This window comes from Syngnathus acus, chromosome 14 (assembly GCF_901709675.1).
Source record: "Syngnathus acus chromosome 14, fSynAcu1.2, whole genome shotgun sequence".
Lineage (NCBI taxonomy): Eukaryota > Metazoa > Chordata > Actinopteri > Syngnathiformes > Syngnathidae > Syngnathus > Syngnathus acus.
Genome location: NC_051099.1, coordinates 2,701,365 through 2,720,019, shown reverse-complemented (window position 1 = coordinate 2,720,019; position 18,655 = coordinate 2,701,365). Strand labels below are relative to the sequence as shown.

Below are 18,655 nucleotides of genomic sequence, written 5' to 3'. Positions count from 1 at the left end.
TGGGAAATCATATTTTTGTAAAAGGAAATTTTTAAAGTCTTTACAATGTAAGAGTCCGACAGAAAAACCCTGTGCGTGTCTTTTATTTAACAGGAGACAATGTACATTGCATATTTGTCACGCCAAATAAATACATCATTTTAAAAAAAAATCAACTAAAAGATTAATAATATTGCGTGAGTAAATTAGCATCTTTGCGTGTTACGACATAAAGATAGAAAAGCATTCTCATAAGTTAATTTTACAAGTAAGACTTTTAACAGCAGTCCTGTGTTTAAAGGTTTACATCATTTTCTTTACATCATATTTTCTCTAAAAGGTGAGGGGGGGAAAAGCAACAAATTGTCATGTGCAGTCTTGCAGCTTGTGAATGTTTACTTTTTTTTTGTCACCAAAAATAATCATAATAATGTCATCAAAGCCAGAGAAGCGTCCACAAGATTTTGTACTTGCTCAGCGTCCAGTGTTCAAATAGTAGAAAAAAGCAGTGGGAGAGAAAGGTGGCTCCGCCTTCAAGACCTCAAAAAGGGACAAGGGCGTCCTCAGCGAAGCCCGTCTGAAAAGCATTCAACAGCAGCAGGTGTTAGCGACGAGCGACAGCCAAACAAAAAATGACGAGCGGCAGAGCGACCCACCGTTGTCCGAGTCGCCCGGCGTGTCAACCGGCAGCGTCCCGAGCAGCTCGTTGTACTTCAGCTCCACTTCCTGAAAGGATAGCGCCACATTTAAAACATGTTTTGAACAGACCCATGTGACTTGAGGCGCTTGTGTACTTTGAGGTACTGCAGGTCAGCTTGCAAGAGGCGCATGTGCGTCATTAGACGTCTGCTGTGGTTCGGTCGCCCGCCGTTCTCCGGCGACAGGAGCTTGCTCATGTCCACCGCGTCCACGCCGCACGTGACGTCCCCGTCGTCCTCCAATCCGCCGCCCGGATCGACCGCGCCTACACCAAAACAAGCAAGTCATTTTCTGAAACTTATCACTTGTGAACAACGACTTTGTGGTGTTTGATAGGGTCATGCTTTTGTTGAGCAAAAACACAAATTTGTAGTGTTCTTCTAATTAGAATTAATTGAACATGGTCAAAATCGCATTTCCCAAACCTCTCATTCAAACGAGGCGTACCATTCTGTTCAGTCCGGGCGTCGTCGATGGGGCAGTTTTGGCCCGCGCCGCCGTCGGGACCTTCACCGAGCGAGGAGGTGGGCTCGTGCGGGGGCGTCGTCTTCTCCTCGTCCGTCATGTGCTCGAAGACGAGCTGCTTCAGCAGCACCACTACAAACGCAAGCCCGCACGTTTTGTGCCAAATTTGTTGTGAGCGTCCATGAGGTCAACTCACGCGTCTGCAGAGCCTCTTCGGCTTTGGAGGCGGACGACGAAGAGCCCAGAGAGGAGGACGAAGCTGGCGCCTCCTCGTCTCGGTTCGGGAAGGCCTCTTCCTCATCTACCTCGCCTTCCTCTTCTTCTTTCTCTTCGTCTTCACATCTGTCGTCGGCGGACGCCGCTCCCGCCTCGTCCTCGTCGACCCTCTCCTCGTCCTCGGCCTCGTCTTCGTCCTCCGACTTCATGCCCTCAAAGGGGTTTGTCGTGGGGGGAATGTCCGATGACCCTGAGGAGATACCTTTTGAATTTGACCATTTGAGGCTTTCGGCCTTGGTCTTTCGTGTCAAACATGTCCGCTACCTGACGAGTTGGTGCTGTCTTTGCTGGGCTTGTCCATCTCACAATTGATGATTTCAATAGCGTCCTGCTCACTTCTGGAAGGGAAAAAAACTTCTGATAACTCCAAACACAAAACTTTGTCCTAAGCCAAACAGCTGAGCTGTGCTACTCACTGAGCGGGCGCGGCAGCCATGCGGCTGTCGTGTGATTTTGCCTTGATGGCGTCGGCGCACTGCGTGATGAGACACTGCCACCTATGGGCACAAAAAGCGTACTTAGGCGGGGCGAAGCGGTCGTCGCGGCAACGTGGCCCGCCGCCGCTTACGTCCTCTGGTCGGACGCGCTCTGAGCTGTCAGCTCGTAGATCTGTGGCCCGTTTTCCGACATGGACAGCACAAAGAAGGACTTTTTGTCTGCGGACAGGTAGAAGAGGGCACAACACCTCACATGGAGAGACAAACGCCATTTGCTCGCGGGTCAAATGAATCGGGTCGGTGATTTACTGGTGGCGACGGGTCTGACGAGCACGGTGCCGAGTTTGACGACGGGGCTGAAGCTGAGCTTGGAGTCGGCGGCGCTCGCCGCGCTCTTGCTGTGGAACTTGAGCAGCAGGCGCTCGTCCTGCTTCTGCAGCAGGACCAGGACGTCCTCCAGCAGGAGCGTGTACAGATCTGAGCGCATTTGCATCTTCAGCGCAAGTTCAACGTTCACACTTTTTCAAGGTTTGGCCGTACCGATTCTTTTGTCTTTGTTGACCTTCCAGGAGAGCGGTCCCTCGTGGACCATCTTCCTCTTGGTCAGGTCCAGATTCTGGAGGACGGTAACCATTTTGATCAGTCCCACGAGCCCAAAAATCAGATGACCCGCTTGTTTTGGCTTTTCCTACCCGCAGCTCGGCGATGAGCGGGTTCTCGTTGGGTTTGAGCGAGGAGATGTCCAAGCGTCTCTGGTAGTCCAGCAGCCTCTTTTGCGGTGGGACAAAGTTGCCATTTGTGCCGTGCGTGCGCTTTGCGTTTGGACCGGGCGAGTGCGTGACATCACGTCTACCTGCTTGTTCTCAGCCTCTTTGACCGCCTGGTTCACGTGGTTGAGAATCTGCCTGCAGTATTCGCCGGCTTTTCTCACCTTGTCCGCCTCCTCCTCGTCCTCTGTGAGTAAAAAAAAAAGAAAGTCAAACAGACGGCAAAAAGCTGAGGCCAAGTGGTGCCCGCCTCACCGGTGTACTTGGCAATCTTGTCCAAGAGAAGCGGGTACTTGGTGGCTCGCTGCATTTCCACGGGAATGATGTCCTTCAGCTGCAGGCGCCGACACAGCCGGTTGCTCTCGGCCGCCTGCGCGTAAAGCCCAAACGGCGCGCTCAGAGCCAGCCACCAGGGGGCGTTGTCGTAGGCGTTTCCCACCTGCATGAACAAGGCGAATCTCTGGTCCTTCTTCTTCTTGCTCTTGATGAGCTCCAGCGCAGATGGTTGGTTACTGCAGAAGGTGGCCACCGCCTGTCTGATCTTCTCCTCTTCCTCGCCGCTAAACTGCAATCCGCACGCACGTCGGCTTGTTACAATCAACCAAAACGTTTTTGACATTAAACGCTCATTGAGCTTGTTACTACGTTCGCTTTCATTTCGATCGTACCCAAGCCAAGAGATCCTCGCCGATCTGACCGATGACGGACGTCTCGCTCCTCTTCCTGACGGCGGCCATTTGCTCCGTGAAGGAAACTGTGTGTGTCTTAATTCTCAGTAACTCCTCTCGTGCCGAACCAGATTGCAAATATATTCTGTGAATGATGCGCATCGGTGTGACTGACCGTGCAACTGAATGATGTCGTCCAGGTTGGTGAAGATGCTGTGGAGCTCGTCCGGCGCCAAGATGGCATCTCTGCTGAGCCGCTGGTAGAACACGCCGTGCAACACCTTCAGCATGCGTAAGTGGGCCCGCTCCGTGTAGAACAACTCTGCTCGAGCGGCACAAGCGAGTGAATATAACTTGGTATCGGGTTCGCTCACGATACGGTTCGGCGTGTCGGTGGCTCACCGTTGATGACTTCCTGCCTCTTGATCTCCTGCGGCGGCAACGCGGCCAGAACATCGCGGCTCACCAGGCTCTGCCAGTTGAGCGGATCGTCCTCGCTCGCCGCCTCGCACGCTTGCTCGTCCTCGCTCGGCACGTCCGCCGCGCTTGTCACCTCCATCCTGCGATCCAAAACCGTTTGAGTTACGTCAGATTAATACTAACATACGTTAGCCCATCTAATGATACGTTAGCATTAGGCTAGCCTGCATTTCTACCTGAAGTTGTCTTGGTCTCCCTCCTCCTGTAAGTGCTCCAAGTTGGAAGGACTGAAGTCAAACTGCATAGCGGTGGGACTGCAGGCGCCATCTTGCCGCTCGCCGCACATCAAAAGCTCGCCCGCTCGGGGCTGGATGCAGAACGGGGACATGTCTGGGGAGGGCAGGAACAAACAAAAGCAAAAGAGATGGGGAAAATGTTGTCAGGGTCCCGATGGTCGTTCCTTACTGCTGTCAGAGTCGTTCCCGCCGGCGTCGGAGGGCGTCGCCGTGGGCGAGCTGTGCGTGGACGAGGCGCTCAAAATGTCGGAACCCTCGCTGAGGTGATTCCCGCGGATCCTTCCGAAATTTGAAGGGGACAGGTCGGGCGGCTCGGGGACACCGAAAGCCGCCTGGGAGAGCAGCTTGGGGGAACGCTGCTTGTTCACCTCCGCCGCCGTCGCCGCCTTGCCCACTGCACGCACATACCAAATCCTGCACCGCTGTCCGTCGACAGCCGATTATTTTTGTCACGGCTCACCTGAAGTAGAGTCGACTCTGCTCAGACGGCGCGGCGGGACCAAGATGTTGGGAAAACGAGGCTTTTTCACTTTCTCCTCGCCTTCCTTGTCGGGCTTGATGCTCTTCTGCTCGTTGGGGGAAAAAAGCCAAAAGAAAAAAATATAGCCACTTTGGTTTCGTTTGACCCACTCGCGCAGCTTCAAGCGGGCACCTTCATCTTGGGCAGGAAGTTGATTCGCGCTCGCTTGTGTTCCAGGCCACGAGGCTCCTTGACTTTAACGCCCAGGTGCTTCATGTAGGTCAGGATGACGTACTGCATCGCTTGGCTGCCGCACGAGAACAAATCAGACGTGTGGCGTAGACGTCGGCGCAAGCACGAGTCCTACCATTTCTCCTCCTCGGAGGGTTGAGATGTTAATCTGCAAGGGGAAATTTGCCATGAGCGCCATTCAAATGAGAAACATTTCTGTCAGGCTAAATTTCCTCACAGGATGTCCTCGATCTTGGCGAGAATGTGTTCGGCACACGAGCATTCCCTCTCCCAAGCCGGCGGCTCTTTGCCCGCGTCGGCGTCCAACCTGGACAACTCGTCCTCGGCCAGGGTCAGCCCCATGCTGCGCTTCTGTCTGCCGCCGCGCGCACGCAACACGTCAAGCGCGCCACGTTTTTTGTTTTTTTTTTGTCCGCGCGGCGCGCCACTCACCTGAAGTCGTCCAGGTTCTTGTGCAGGTCCGGCATCAGCGAGTCCTGTAAGGTTTGCGTGTACTGCTTGCACACCTCCTCTGGGATTAACTCCAGCCTGCGCTTCTCTGCGAGCACAACATAAACGCTCAGTAGAGGGCGCTATTCCGCCGACGGTGCACGACAAGCTGCCTTCAAACTAACTCGAATGGAACTTTTTTCTTCTTCTTACCGAGTTCAGCTGCGATGGCATCTGGCACGGAGACTTTCAGATTCTACAAAGCAACCACACACAGAGAATTTTAAATTAAAACAAACCAAAAAAAAATCATTGGCTGATTAAAACCAAATTTTTCAAATGAAGTGTTTAAAATTAAAAATTAAATAAATTAAATATTAGATTAAAAATTTCAAATGAATGAATGAACTCGATTGCTCGTACCGCCGTTCGATCCACAAAGAGGGAGTGAAATTCCATAAAGAATCGTCGGCTTTCTTTCGAGTTGGTTTGTTTGTGGATGTCGGCGTACAAGAAACACAGCTAAAAAGACAAACTGAAATGAACACAACGTCGTCCGGACGCATCCTCCAAAATGTCACGGCATGGGTACCAAAGGGGCGGGGTCAAACTGCGAAACGACGTGATGGAGGAAAACGGCGAGATGGGCAGGCCGACACTTGAGCGAGTCGATGCTCTGAAAGCAACCGCACTGCCCGTTCATCTGAAAAAAACACGCACGCTCGCATTGCGCCCACCAAAAGTCAAAACGAACCTCAAGACGATTCGCCGAGCCACCTGTTCTTGCTGCGAATCAAAGTAGTCGTCTTCTGCGCCGATGATCTGCGGGTTGAGAAGGTACGGCGGGCTAGCCGCGATGCGCCGGACGTCCGTGTCCTGAGTGATCACCACATACGACATAAACAGCCTTCTTGATAGCTTTTCAAGTCAAATACCAAAAAATAAAATTGTTAAATCCCTGGGCGCGGTCTCCACCGTCCGTCGCTCGGCTAATCCAAACATAGACTGAACACGGCGCGACAATTAAGCCAAATTGATTGTTTAGTCTGGCAGGGAAAAAAATTCTGGGGGACTTTTCAAAGCGGGAGGAGGCCTTCGCTGGCTATTTTAGGACACGCGGTCCAGATGAGAACATTGTTACTCAAGAGGAGCGTCCACACTCGCTTCCTGTTTTCATCTGATGAGATGATCGACGTGGCTTTAGGGTCCGCAAAATATTTCGTAGTCGGTTCCCAAATTGAATCGGCGCTCATGTGGCTTTCCATCAAGCCGTTTGAGCTGCAAGCGTGCCAGAAAGGTTTGATTGTGTACTTGTAAGCCAAAAAAATTCAATTTATGCTCGTGTACCCACCGAAATGTTGTTGCTACCCAGCCCGTCGCTAATGTCGTCCCCCGGCGACGACGCGCCTCCGTCACACTCTTCGGTTTCGGTGTTCCTGGAGCCTACGGATCCATCCTGGACAACAAGAAAAAAAAAAATGAAAGAAAATACACTTTGTTCTGACAGCTGGTCATCTGCTTACCCCGCCAGGCAGCGAGCGTGTTTCGTGGCTACAGGTGGCGCTGCCGCGGCGCTCCCCTCCCGGTGAATTTTGCAGCGATTGGTCGCTGCCGCACTCTTCCTCCTCATCCACCGTGTCGTCGTCTTCCAGCTGCATCTGAGGAAGACCCGGAGGTCTGCCCAGCACCGTGAGGGCTACGTAGGAACCGGCTAAAAAGCACCAAAGGTACAAATAGTTCATGCCGTGCTTTAAAATGCAAATGATTGCACACACACGTGCTTACATTTGATCAGCTTGACAACCTCCGTGTGGTTTGAATGCGTCACCAAGGTCCCGTTAACCTAAGAAACAATTGTAGCGAGAGAACTGATGAAAAAAACATTTAATTCAAGGTTAGTATTTGAAATGATGTGAATAAACTGCACAATGGAGTACTGCGGCGCATCCCAGGGGTCCGTCCTAGGCACCCAAAATTTCTCAATGAAGTGCAAATATTAGACAGCAGTAAGTCAATCACCTTAATGATTCTGTCGCCAGTTTGGACGCCGGCACGCATGGCAGCTCCATCTAGGGAACGGCAAACCATCGCGTTGGTGCGCAAGCGTTTGGCTCAGTTTGTGCGCGAGTGTCGTACGAGCGAGAGCCTCACCTTCCTTGACCAGCTGCACAAACACAGGGTTGTCTCCGCTCACTGTCAGCCCAAAACCATTTTCATCTCTCTGGATTATCACGCACCGTTGGACGAGGCCTGTCGTGAGCACACGCGCCGTGGACACAACTCATTGCGCGCCACTCATCTTAATTGTGATTATGCGAATGAGGTCAGCTGGTTGGTGTGGCTTCCTCCTGATTTTATTCACTAAGCATTTTCTGGGATAATGGTGCTCATATTTCACGTTTAATCGCAGCGGTGGGAAAGCGTGTCCTCACAGGAAGTGAAGGATCAAGGGTCCAGAACACAAATGGCTTTTTGAAGAGCAGTTTGTTCCCTTTTTGTTTTTTTTGAAACCCATAACAATTCAATGTCATGAAGTTCCTGGCAAAAAGCGGAATACAATGGAAGCTCAAATGCAGCTGAAGTTCTTTGGAATTTCGAGGGAAAGAATATGGGACTGCACAAGGCTCTGTTTTAAGCCCCCTGGCGTTTTGCATGCTACTTTAACACATATGTACAGTCAGGAGGTTGAGTTCATCTCTTTCCTATCTGTCACAAGATGTTTAGCAACTCTTCCTCCGGTCTCTCAACACTGCTTGAAAAAAAATTGAGACAAGCGGCTAATGATTCGGCCTTGAGACTTTACAAAACTAAACAAAAGTTCAGCTTGGCTTGGCTGGTGAAGCACTTGACATTTTGCGGCTTTCTCACCGGTGGGGTCAAACTCCTGTTTGACTGAGACGGAGCATTTGTCGTTCTTTGATTTCCTCTCTGGAGTCTCCTTGTTGAGAATATTTGGGGTCCTGAAGAGACACAAGCACAAATAGAGTTTATTTATAGCGTTTATTCTCTGTTTCAGATTTGGCTTTTGCCCGCGAACCCGCGCTCGTCATCATCACGAAAAGCCCGGGCGCCTCGAAAAAAGAAACACAGTTTTAAATGGCCAACTGTCGCAACTTTACTCTTGAAATGTTTATCCCAAATGAAATTATTAATGTAAAAAAAATAGGACCTCGTGGTTAAAGTTGAAAAGCAGGCGGGTGCTTTGTTTGGACTGTAGTGACAATGGGGGCCCTGCGCTTTTCAACAATGGCCACCACGTCACGGGGGAGGTGAGGGGGCAAGGCGGGGAGGGGGGGGGGCACATTCCCGGAAAGCGAGCGACGGGAGCGAGCCTTTTTGGCTCCGCTCGAGAGTTGTGAATGTGAAACGAGGCTGGGAAAGTTGTGGAGGAGGTGCACGTGTCTCCGAGGGAAGCGGGAGCCGAGCTACATTAGCTTAGCTGCACACTTTTTTTTTTTCCCCTTCGGACTATTTATAGAACGGAAAGTCTTGTCAATTACGTGGCGGAGCGCAGTGTTGTTGTTGCCATGATAAGAGGTCAAGGGGGCCTGCAGACCAGCCCAGCCCAGCCCAGCCTAGCCCTCGAGCGTCTGGCCCACTATCTACTCGCTCACAATAAAAACAATCACAAAGGCACAAGTGGACAAAAATTCACACGTAGAACCAGCGAGACTCAAAAATGCCCTTTTTGATAACTTGGCAAAACTGTTTTTCTCGCACTTGCATTGTGCGTATACTGAAAAGGGAAAAAAACCAATATAGGATCAAAAACTCAGTGTACTTGAGTACAAAGTATTTGTATTTGGTTTCTTCCCACCAGATGTTAGCAACAAACGGTTATCCCGGAGCGGATTCTTTCCTCTGAGAAACGCTTGGAAAGAAGAAAAAAAAAGGAAAGAAGTTGGCACGGCCGTTGCTGGGCAACTCAACCTTTTCCTGCGCTTCCTGCTTCAGATAATAGAAGACAAATCAAGCCAAATTTCAGTAAGAAGGGGGGGGGCACATGAAATGCAGCAGAGAAGGTTGCGTGCTGTTAAGAAATGTTTTCTTTCATGTCGTCACCGACAAATGAACGCATGTTTTGAGGAGCAAAAGAAACTTTGTGCCCAAAAGGCTCAGACGAGCCCGACCCGGCTGCTCAAGTCTCGAAAAGCTAACCTAGAGAGCAGAAAAGCCAGAAAAGGAGCCTTTCGCTTGACTGCTTGAGACTCTTGACATGTGCGTAGTGGCTATACAAAGTCTACACACCCCTCTTCAAATGTGACCTAATAAAGTTTTTTTTTTTGAGAGGGGAAGGAAGCCAAACAACTGAGATCACACAGTTGCATAAGTGTACACACCCTCTGTAAACTGGGTGTGGTGACTGTGTTTTGAATAATCACATTAAAACTCATGTCAAACGGAATCAGCAACCATCTACTATCATTCATAATAGTACGTAAAAATTTAAGGGCGTCAATGGGTAGAAAAGAATTGCACAGCCATGACATTTTGTCTAATGAATTTTCCTCAATACAACAAATGCTGTTTGCTGCAAACACAACACTGCTCATAACTAAAAAGCAACCAATACAAAATTACTTTCACCTCGGCTGGACAAAACATTAAAATAATATAATACTAGCATTACACACACACACACACACACACACACACACACACACACACACACACACACACACACACACACACACACACACACACACACACACACACACACACACACACACACACACACACACAAAAAAAAGCGAATTTAAAGTTGCCTACCGATCTATTCGGACTACTGACAACTTGCAGCGTTCTGAGACTGCATTCGTTCAATCACGTCCTTCTCGTGCGATCGGCGTGTACATCCCGAACACAGCACACTCACCCCGTTAAATTAACTTTAAAAGAGCCTTCAGCTTCGTTAGCTCATCATTATGCAATGTTGGGAAAGAGCGAGCTCACCTATCAGTGAGCGTCGTCTGTATCCCACTCATTGGGCTTCCCTTGTTCTTGGCCGTCTTTGTCAGCCGAATAACATGTTTATAAAGCACTTTTAGCGCAACTCAAATGGCATCTGTCTCTTCGGGATTGTTGAAGCATCCAAGTCCGTTATATTCTTTTTGGGGAGTGTTTCCTGGTGAAGAAAAAAAAAAAAAATCACTACTGCCGCTTCTCAACGGGGTTGACCTTTGGAGTATATTCCATTTCCCGGTTGTCCCGCATTAAAGGATGGAAAACACTTCCGTCGGGTATACTTTCCTTGTTACAGCAAGGCGGGCATATCTTTTTTATTTTCCGTGGGAAAGTGTTCCGTCATGACACTCTGGTGTCACGGATGGAGCGCTGAGGAGGGGGAGTCGTGTCAAACTTTAAAAATCCAGAACTAAAAGTTATCCGTCTCAGATGCGTCGTCCGTCTCTTATTCGTCCGGAGCAATGGTTTTCTTCTCTCTTTTCTTTTTTTTCTTTTTAAAATCAAACTTCACATGGATGCAAAATTGAAGGAAATGCTTTCGCCTCGACCCTCTTCCCCTCAGTACTAAGGGAAAAAAATGCTGCGTTCAAATGCTTATCGTAATTATCTCGACACGTTGAGAAAACGCCACATAACAGTTGAAAATGTCTATATTTGTCTCTGTGATGGTCATGAGTAATATTAAAGTGATACAAAAACGACCAAAACAACAACTCAAGGTCTGAAAAAGTCACAATCAAGTCGTTCTCGTGTGTTTCTGTCCACAGTCACGTGTATTTGAACGGCGCACGAAGCGATCGTTTGATTTGGAGACACCACTATTATTTCTCGTCGCTAGATGGCAGCATTTGAGAAACCGGGATGAAACCGCTTCGCAAAGCAGAAAAAATATATCCCACGAAGAAGCAGGCTTCATCCAGTTGGGCTAATCTCAGCTAGCAGACAACGTAAACATTAGCATATAATTTGATTTTTAACGTCCTTTTTCGGGCGCATTTGTCGCTTTGGTTTAACCGGGAATAACATTGCTATGCAGCGGCTTGGATAAAAAGCTTCCCTCCGCTATGGGTGTTTACATTCGTGCATTTTTATCGCTGCCGAGGCCGTGAGTTTGTCCTGCAAACGAAAGGTACTGTATCAGCCTCTTCGGCAGAGGCTAACACGCTAAGCGAACGGCGTTCATTTGTATTTTTTGCCTCCTCAAAATATCCTTTTGTGCATGTAAAGTCACGCTGCGTAACTGCCACCCTACCGAGGCCCGTTAAATGGTCCCGTTGGTTCGAAATGGTCAGAAAATAACAGAATGCACACACCCATCGTCCACAGCCATTTCTAATTGATCTCGGCGAGTTTATTGTAGAAATAACGACACTCGCCATTTGTCATTCATTAAATGGTTGCATCGTCGCAGTTGTGCATGACGATTAAACACTGAAGTTTAAACACTTTGCCTTAACAATGTCCCCACAAATGTAATGTTAGCATAGAATGCAAATCACCTTTGACGGGGGAAGCAGGAAAAGACTGCAATGCAAAGTGTATTTTGGGGAAACTAACGTTGTTGTTCCTGTTGTCTTTGTAGCTCATGATTCAGCTGGAGAAACCGGTGCTGACTGGGACCATGCCGGTGGTCTGGCCCACCATCCTTGACCTGGGCAGGGATGAGTGCAAAAGGATACTGCGCAAACTGGGTAAGCTATAAGAAAAGATTGGCCTCCAAAAGCTCACAATATGGTTTTCGGTGACATCTGAGCACAGTTAACTTTCATTGGCACAAGTTGCTCTCTCATTGGCAAATGAGGAAAGTAGCAAAACGCATCTCAGTTTTCAATCTATGGAACTTTATGAAGTTGAGGTCCCAAGTTGCGATTGTGTTGTTTTCCGCTCTGTAGAGCTGGAGGCCTATGCTGGCGTCATCAGCGCCCTGCGAGCTCAAGGAGACCTGACCAAGGACAAGAAGGATCTGCTGGGAGAGCTCACCAAAATCCTCAAGTAACTCCACCATGCACCCCTATCCCTGCACAAACCCTCAAAATTCACGATGATTCGAAACCATTCAAACATCAAATTGTTCATCTCTTTCCCGATACGTTGCGAAATATTTTTCACATTGCCAATTTTTGCCTTTCTAATTTGCGATTCTTTTGCTATTATGTTAGCTTGCTTATTGTTTGTGGGAGAGCAAAGGGTTTTACTTGACTTCCTCTCCTCAGCATCTCAACCGAGCGCCACCGCGCCGAAGTGCGCCGGGCCGTCAATGACGAGCGCCTTTGCACCATCGCGTACCAGTAAGCCACTAACCATCCACAAGTAATTGGCTTGAAATGAAATGCGCCTCGCTCACCTTTGGAGGCTTCTCCACAGCATGGCGGGCCAGAACAGCTCGTCCGAGTGGTCCATCGAGGGCCGCCGGCTGGTCCCGCTAATGCCCAGGCTGGTCCCTCAAACGGCGTTCACCGCCACGGCCAACGCGGTCGCCACCGCTACCGCCACTCACAACGCCTCCATGCAGTTGCCGGCTGAGACGGGGAACAAGGAAGGTGCGAACGAGGCGATGCTGTCAGAAGTAGAAAAAAAACCTCCAACTCATGTCGCGCTTTCTAAGCATATCTTTATTGAACATCTTTTCATATTTGCAAATAAATGTCTTCCTCTTCCTCCCAGTGGTGGTGTGTTATTCCTACACGAGCACGACATGCACCTCGAGCAGCTCCACGGCCGCCAGCGGCGCCACGCGGATGGCCACCAAGTCCCCGCGGCCACCCAGCCCGTCGTCCAGCGTGGTGGTGCTACCCAGCGGGAGCACCGTCTACGTCAAAAGTCTGTCCAATTGCTTGTCTCTGTGTCCTGAAAAGTGCCAGATACATCAAAAAGATGTTTTTCTTTTTTTTATTATTAGGCGTGAGCTGCTCCGACGAGGATGAGAAGCCGCGCAAGCGACGGCGCACCAACTCATCCAGCTCGTCGCCGGTGCTGCTGAAGGAGGTGGCTAAAGTGTCGCCGCCCGTGGCCAAGCACATAGCGGCGCCGGTGGTGAGCGGCAGCCCCAAGATGAGTAACATCATGCAGAGCATCGCCAACTCGCTGCCGCCACACCTGTCGCCGGTCAAGATCACCTTCACCAAGCCCACCATCCAGACCACCAGCACTGCTACGCAAAAGGTAAATAGAATAACAAAAATAAAGAAACTGCTCAGCTCACAGCGACACCCTTTTTCGCAGGTCATCATCGTGACGACGTCGCCCAGCTCCAACTTTGTGCCCAACATTCTGTCCAAGTCCCACAACAACGCCGGCATGTCCAAGCTGGCCTCCAGCACCATTTTGACCACGCCCACCCAGAAGCAGACGGTGGTCTTCCCGGCGGCCACTTCCAGCCCCTCGGCAACGCCCGCAATCACCGCCGCGGTCTCTTCCGCGGCCGTCATGTCCGCCGTGTCCACCTGTAAGCGTTGTTACTTTGGCGGCCGTTTTGCCATCGGAGCGAAATTCAATACCTGAAATACCGCAGCAAAAAGAGATGACCAATCATGTTGTCATTGTTTTGATCTTCAGGCGCCGCATCGGCAGGGGTGAAGGTGGCTTCGGCCAGGCTGCCCTCCCCCAAGACCCTGGTCGGCTCGTCCCCGCAGATCCTTAGCCAGTTCCCCAAGCAGCTGCAGGCGTCAGCGATGGGGGCTTCTGGCGTGGGCCAAGCCCACACCTCCGCCGCCTCGCCGGGCCCCAAGCCCACCATTCAGATCAAGCAAGAATCTGGTAAGAAAGCATACTTTGATTCTAGTCACCCTGATATTAAAATATTCAGACCTTCCCAGAAACCTTCCCACGTCTTGTTGGTTGGCCTTTTGCGTGCGCAGGGGTGAAGATCATCACGCAGCAGGTGCAGCCCAGCAAAATCCTGCCCAAGCCGTCGTCGGTGGCTCTGTCCGGCGGCAGCTCCTCGCCCATCATGGTGGTCAGCAGCAACGGAGCTATCATGACCACCAAGCTGGTCACTCAACCCACAGGTTGGTGAGCACTTAGCTTTTCATCAGGTCCATCTGGCAAAATGCGTCGTTTATCAAAAGCGATTCTTTGATGCTCAAGTTGGTTGTTCTGGGTTTGGCTCTCAGCCACGCAGGCCACCTACACGCGGCCCACCGTCACGCCCAACCTCGGCGCCCGCATCTCGGCCTCGGCCGGCGGCGCCACCTACGTCAAGACCACCGGCGGCAGCATCATCACGGTGGTGCCCAAGTCCTTGGCCACGTTGGGCGGCAAGATCATCAGCAGCAACATTGTGTCTGGTAGGTTACGGGGATGCGGCCGCTCCAAGGAATGTTGGTTTACCAAAACTTGACTTGCTCTGACCGACCAATCAGAAGACGGAAAAATAAAGGCGTCACAGATGTCTGAGTGAGGCGGGCAGATTGGATGACGCGGCAACAGTTCAAGGCTGGAATCTGATTGGACCCCGCTCACTTAAATAACTGCGTGTTGTGTCAACAGGCACCACCACAAAGATCACCACCATCCCCATGTCGTCCAAACCCAACGTGATCGTGGTCCAGAAGACCAGCGGCAAGGGGGCCACCATCCAAGGGCTGCCTGGCAAGAACGTGGTTACCACGCTGTTGAACGCGGGGGTCAGTGCAATGTTTCTTAACAGGCGCCGAGGTACCTCCGAGTGGCGGGACGCTTGCTCACCTCAACCGCAAATTCCCCAATTTTTCATTTCCTCAACAACAAAAACAAATTGAGTGGCTGTAGGGCTGATGCGTTGACATGAATAAATCAGAATTTGTTAGGAAAATTTGTCACAAAAAGACAGAAAATGAACGGCCTTGAAGCGCCTTGCTCAAAAGACGCACTCGGCTCTGTCTTGCGGGCATCTCTCGCCACCCGGAGGTACGTTCCACAAGGCGGTGAAAAGGCCGACGATGAAGCGAGGGATCATTTCAACGGGCGTTGTCCGTCGGCGTCAGGGCGAGAAGAGCCTGCAGGCCGTCTCGGGGGCCAAACCGGCCATCATCACCGCCGGCAGGCCCATCACCAAGATGATCGTCACGCAGCCCAAAGGCCTGAGCGCCGGTGCCCCGTCTGCCGCCACCGCCAAGATTATCCCCACCAAGATCGTCTACGGCCAGCAGGGCAAAACGCAGGTCTGACAACAGAATTGGCAATCTCAGTTTTTTAGTTTTTTTTGTTTTTGTTGATCGTTTTGGTCACGACTGTGTATCTTTGCTGGTCCAGGTGCTCATCAAGCCCAAGCCAGTGTTCCAAGCGACCGCGGTGAGCGAACAGACACGGCAGCTGGTCAGCGAAACCCTGCAGCAGGTCACCCGCTCGGCCGACGTGAGCCAGGTTCAAGATGGCGCTGCCAGGGACGAAGGCGCCGCCCCCGCGGAAACCGGCGGCTCGGTTGGGGAAACCTCACACGGTAAAGAGGAAGTAAAGTACTTGCGTTCTGTATTGAAGACGCCGTGTTAGCATTTGTCGATTATTGACTGCGGTCTCCCGCTCGGCCCCTTAGCGGACACACAGGCGGTGCTCCACGTGGCGGCCTCCCGAGATCACGAGTGGACGGAGCAGGAGGTGTCGGTGGAGTCGGCCCCCGCCATCTACCAGGAAGTGACCGCCATCGATTCCCAGTCGGCCGCGTCCACCATTAAAGCTCTGCTGGAACTGCAGCAGAGCTCAGGTAAGGTTACCCAGACCGGACAATCGGATCAGTTCTTTTTAAAAAAGGGGGGGGGATTTCTAAATACTGAACATGAATACGTTTTCATTCACGGACTTGCAGTGAAGGACAAGGCTGAGCCCAAACCCAAGCAACAGCACACGCACATCGACCTGAGCCAGATGGCCGTGCCCATCCAGCTGGCCCAGGAGAAGAAAAGCGGGCCAGAGTCGTCCAGGCCGCCTGGCCCCGAGGCCGAAGCGAGGGCCGACGCCCCGGCGGCAGGTACGTAGTCGCGGCGTGGCCTTGTCGCGCTTCCGTGGCCTCGTCGCGCTTCCGTGGCTAACGATAAGGCTCACGTTTACCCCGCAGGTAAAGCCGGTGGGCCGGCCGCGTCGACGGAGGAGGATGCTGCCGCGACCCCGTCCCCCGCCGATACCTCAGAAAGCGTCCGTCAGGTCGTCCTGGCAACCAAGCCGGTTGCTGCGCCACCTGTAACCACGGCGACGCAGGTTAGCGTCAGGGTGAGGAGAATGCACAATATTGCCACAATTGAACAGGAAGTTGGTTGTTTTGGTTTGAAGCAGACATTATGCTGTTGAATCAATTGCACGGCTCAAATTCTGACAAACTTCTCCACCTGAAGCTTCTTAAAGGGCCAGGAGTATTTATTTTTCTTCATAATGTCATCTTTTGTGTTTCAGCCCTCCGATGGTAAAAGCGAATCCTTGTTGGAGGTGAGCGAGCTGGAAGGCGACACGCTGGACCCTCAGACAGGCTTGTTTTACCGCTCCGGCAATCAGACGGATGCCCCCAAGCCAGCCCCCCACGCCACTCCGCAGCCCCCGGCCGCCGGCAGCCAACCGGAGGGCACCGCTCAACCTCCTCCTCCACAACTGCAGAGTAAACCTCAGCTCAGCCAGCCTCCTTCCTCCTCTTCCTCCTCGTCTTCGTCTACGACGTCACCGGCCAAGAAGCTACCCAAACTGCGAGAGCAGAGTCCGGCCAAGTGTCAGGGCGCTGCCACCTCGCCCGTCACGCCGCAGCTGCCCAAATTGCAACAGGCGCCCACGTCGCACCACCGGCCGCTGCACGCGCCCCTGTCGCAGCCCCCGCCCCTGCAGGCACACCACCCGGTCAGCACCGACAAGGTCAGTTCTTCAAACAAATATTTTCAAGTGGTTCCATTCACACAAATGACTTGCATGACTTCCTTTGGCAAACCAAGTTAACAGCAAGTGTCGTGTCACGTGTTGGAGCGCAGCTGCCAATCATCACGCAGAGTGCCACTGTCACCAAAATCACCTTCGGAAGCACCCACCACCACCACCAACAGCAGCAGCAGCAGCAGCAGAAGCAGCAGGCCGCCCACGCGGCACCGGTTCCAAGCGGGGAGGTCGAGCTGGCGGACGAGTCCAGCACGGGGCCGGCGGCGGACGAGGAAGCGTCAGTGTCAGACATCCTGAAAATCTCCATGATGGAGGCCCAGATCGACCCCAGCACAGAGCCCGTGCTGGTGGACTCGTCCGCCGACCGGCCCCCCCTGGCGCAGGCCCTGGAGGCCAAGCGAGCGACTGCCGCCCAACACTTTGCCAAAGAGCACCTGGAGGTCATTCAGGTACGTTTGCACACCATCCCAATTCCCTACATATACATAATTGAGTAAGCCAAACTATGCACTGTGTTTTTCCGGCACTCAGGTGATCCCACAGTACTCGATCGTGCCGGACTCGAGCCAGTCCAACGTGGTGGTGGAGCCCAGCGGCTTCCTGGAAATCACCAACTACACCAGCCAGCAGCTGGACGACGAAGACGACGACGATGACCCCGCCGAGCACGACGTGGACAGCGGCAATGACGCGGGACCCCCCACACCTTAGACCGGACCTCGCCCCCGTCTTCTCGACACCCACTTTGATACAGAGTACGTTGGACCTTTCTATCCACTCGCTTTTTAATTCTCTCACCAAGTTTTCATAGGAAGCAACAATGGTGCAAAATAGTGTTGCAAAAGAAGGAATTGTGTTTCAGTTTTTGTAAGATACAGTACCAAGAAGTCATCTTTTAGTGTTTTAACTTTTTCTTTTGTACCTTTTCAAAGTTGTCCAGGATTGGTCTGATCTCCAAAATAAATGATTTAGAAATTCATTTGTGTCACTCGTGAAGGGCAACAAATCAGTTTGGAACTTAAATATTGAAAGCTGGTCCACATTCAAGTTGTTCCTGTGTCTAAACATTGACTGAAATTTTGTCATTCAGGGTCACGTTGTGTACCTGTAAAACTTAACTGTTCTCCAAGTAACCTTTAACATTAACTGTCACTTAACAGCTTTTGTTAAAATAAAGAGCCACCCGCCATCCTTTAAAAATAATTTGTAGATAAAAGGGTGGCTTCGATTTGATTTTGTAATCCCTAGAATGACTTATTAAAAAAAGATTACATTTTAAAATGTAGCATTGCAGATTGACCCTGATCTTCAAAATGTTAACTTTTAAATCTGACATTGGCAAATATGTAAACAACCTGTTGTCATTGCAAACATTTATTCTCATTCTTCTTATACGCTTTTGATGCAAACAAGACCACCACCACCTCCAGGAATGCAGTCGGCACCTGCTGCTGGAATGAAGAGACACGAGGGAACCTGACTGTGCGCTGATGTTGCCTCCCGTCCCAAAAAAAACAAGAAAACTGGCATCTTCTTAACCGTAATCATAAAAAAGGGTGGAGAACAGAACAAGACATGCATATTATAATGTAATGTAAAAGATACAACATCCATGTACCATATTTGCGTACATTTCATACATTTGCAATATTTAGCTATGATACTATTTTTGAGAGCAAAATGTTAAAAAAAAGCGTTCTTATTTTGCAGGATA

The 18,655-nt window shown here is 51.0% G+C and overlaps 2 protein-coding genes across 6 annotated transcripts; one reads left to right on the top strand and one right to left on the bottom strand.

Annotated features, from left to right (window-relative positions):
* Positions 1–67: 67 nt before the first annotated feature.
* On the bottom strand, positions 68–10,693 carry arhgef12b (Rho guanine nucleotide exchange factor (GEF) 12b). Of its 3 annotated transcripts, none has more exons than XM_037269392.1 (35): positions 10,102–10,693; positions 8,017–8,108; positions 7,300–7,398; positions 7,168–7,217; positions 6,934–6,991; positions 6,672–6,859; positions 6,500–6,604; positions 5,926–6,024; positions 5,741–5,851; positions 5,572–5,670; positions 5,362–5,404; positions 5,152–5,257; positions 4,937–5,074; positions 4,835–4,867; positions 4,660–4,774; positions 4,468–4,573; positions 4,177–4,401; positions 3,948–4,101; positions 3,694–3,851; positions 3,467–3,613; positions 3,292–3,377; positions 3,063–3,188; positions 2,879–2,993; positions 2,710–2,810; positions 2,549–2,626; positions 2,397–2,472; positions 2,166–2,333; positions 1,988–2,075; positions 1,836–1,916; positions 1,684–1,757; positions 1,340–1,621; positions 1,126–1,275; positions 774–943; positions 636–705; positions 68–556 (listed from the first exon to the last, which is right to left on the bottom strand). In XM_037269392.1, the coding sequence occupies exons 1-35, from the start codon at positions 10,131–10,133 to the stop codon at positions 543–545; spliced, it is 3,837 nt and encodes a 1,278-aa protein (XP_037125287.1). In that variant the 5' UTR covers positions 10,134–10,693; the 3' UTR covers positions 68–542. The 3 variants fall into 3 exon arrangements, with proteins under 3 accessions (XP_037125287.1, XP_037125288.1, XP_037125289.1); XM_037269393.1 differs by having other exon boundaries at positions 1,340–1,609; positions 10,102–10,692; XM_037269394.1 differs by lacking the exon at positions 10,102–10,693 and adding an exon at positions 9,919–10,054.
* A 297-nt stretch (positions 10,694–10,990) lies between these two features.
* Positions 10,991–18,456, top strand: emsy (EMSY transcriptional repressor, BRCA2 interacting). Of its 3 annotated transcripts, none has more exons than XM_037269176.1 (20): positions 10,991–11,242; positions 11,696–11,804; positions 12,006–12,105; positions 12,327–12,401; positions 12,478–12,653; positions 12,778–12,933; positions 13,013–13,275; positions 13,336–13,558; positions 13,669–13,869; positions 13,971–14,120; positions 14,226–14,399; positions 14,602–14,738; positions 15,078–15,254; positions 15,346–15,532; positions 15,626–15,793; positions 15,896–16,057; positions 16,145–16,296; positions 16,477–16,923; positions 17,001–17,390; positions 17,473–18,456. In XM_037269176.1, exons 2-20 carry the CDS (start codon positions 11,699–11,701, stop codon positions 17,650–17,652), a joined length of 3,624 nt encoding a protein of 1,207 aa, XP_037125071.1. In that variant the 5' UTR covers positions 10,991–11,242; positions 11,696–11,698; the 3' UTR covers positions 17,653–18,456. The 3 variants fall into 3 exon arrangements, with proteins under 3 accessions (XP_037125071.1, XP_037125070.1, XP_037125069.1); XM_037269175.1 differs by having other exon boundaries at positions 13,929–14,120; positions 17,037–17,390; XM_037269174.1 differs by having other exon boundaries at positions 13,929–14,120.
* Positions 18,457–18,655: the final 199 nt, after the last annotated feature.

Coding starts and splice junctions, on each gene's coding strand:
- arhgef12b (XM_037269392.1), bottom strand. CDS start 10,133: ATGAGTGGGATACAGACGACGCTCACTGATAG. Junction 5,405..5,571: donor TCTTTGTGGATCGAACGGCG/GTACGAGCAATC, acceptor GTTGCTTTGTAG/AATCTGAAAGTCTCCGTGCC. Junction 1,758..1,835: donor ATGGCTGCCGCGCCCGCTCA/GTGAGTAGCACA, acceptor TTTCCCTTCCAG/AAGTGAGCAGGACGCTATTG.
- emsy (XM_037269174.1), top strand. CDS start 11,699: ATGATTCAGCTGGAGAAACCGGTGCTGACTGGGACCATGCCGGTGGTC. Junction 11,805..12,005: donor AAGGATACTGCGCAAACTGG/GTAAGCTATAAG, acceptor TCCGCTCTGTAG/AGCTGGAGGCCTATGCTGGC. Junction 15,533..15,625: donor GGTTGGGGAAACCTCACACG/GTAAAGAGGAAG, acceptor TCGGCCCCTTAG/CGGACACACAGGCGGTGCTC.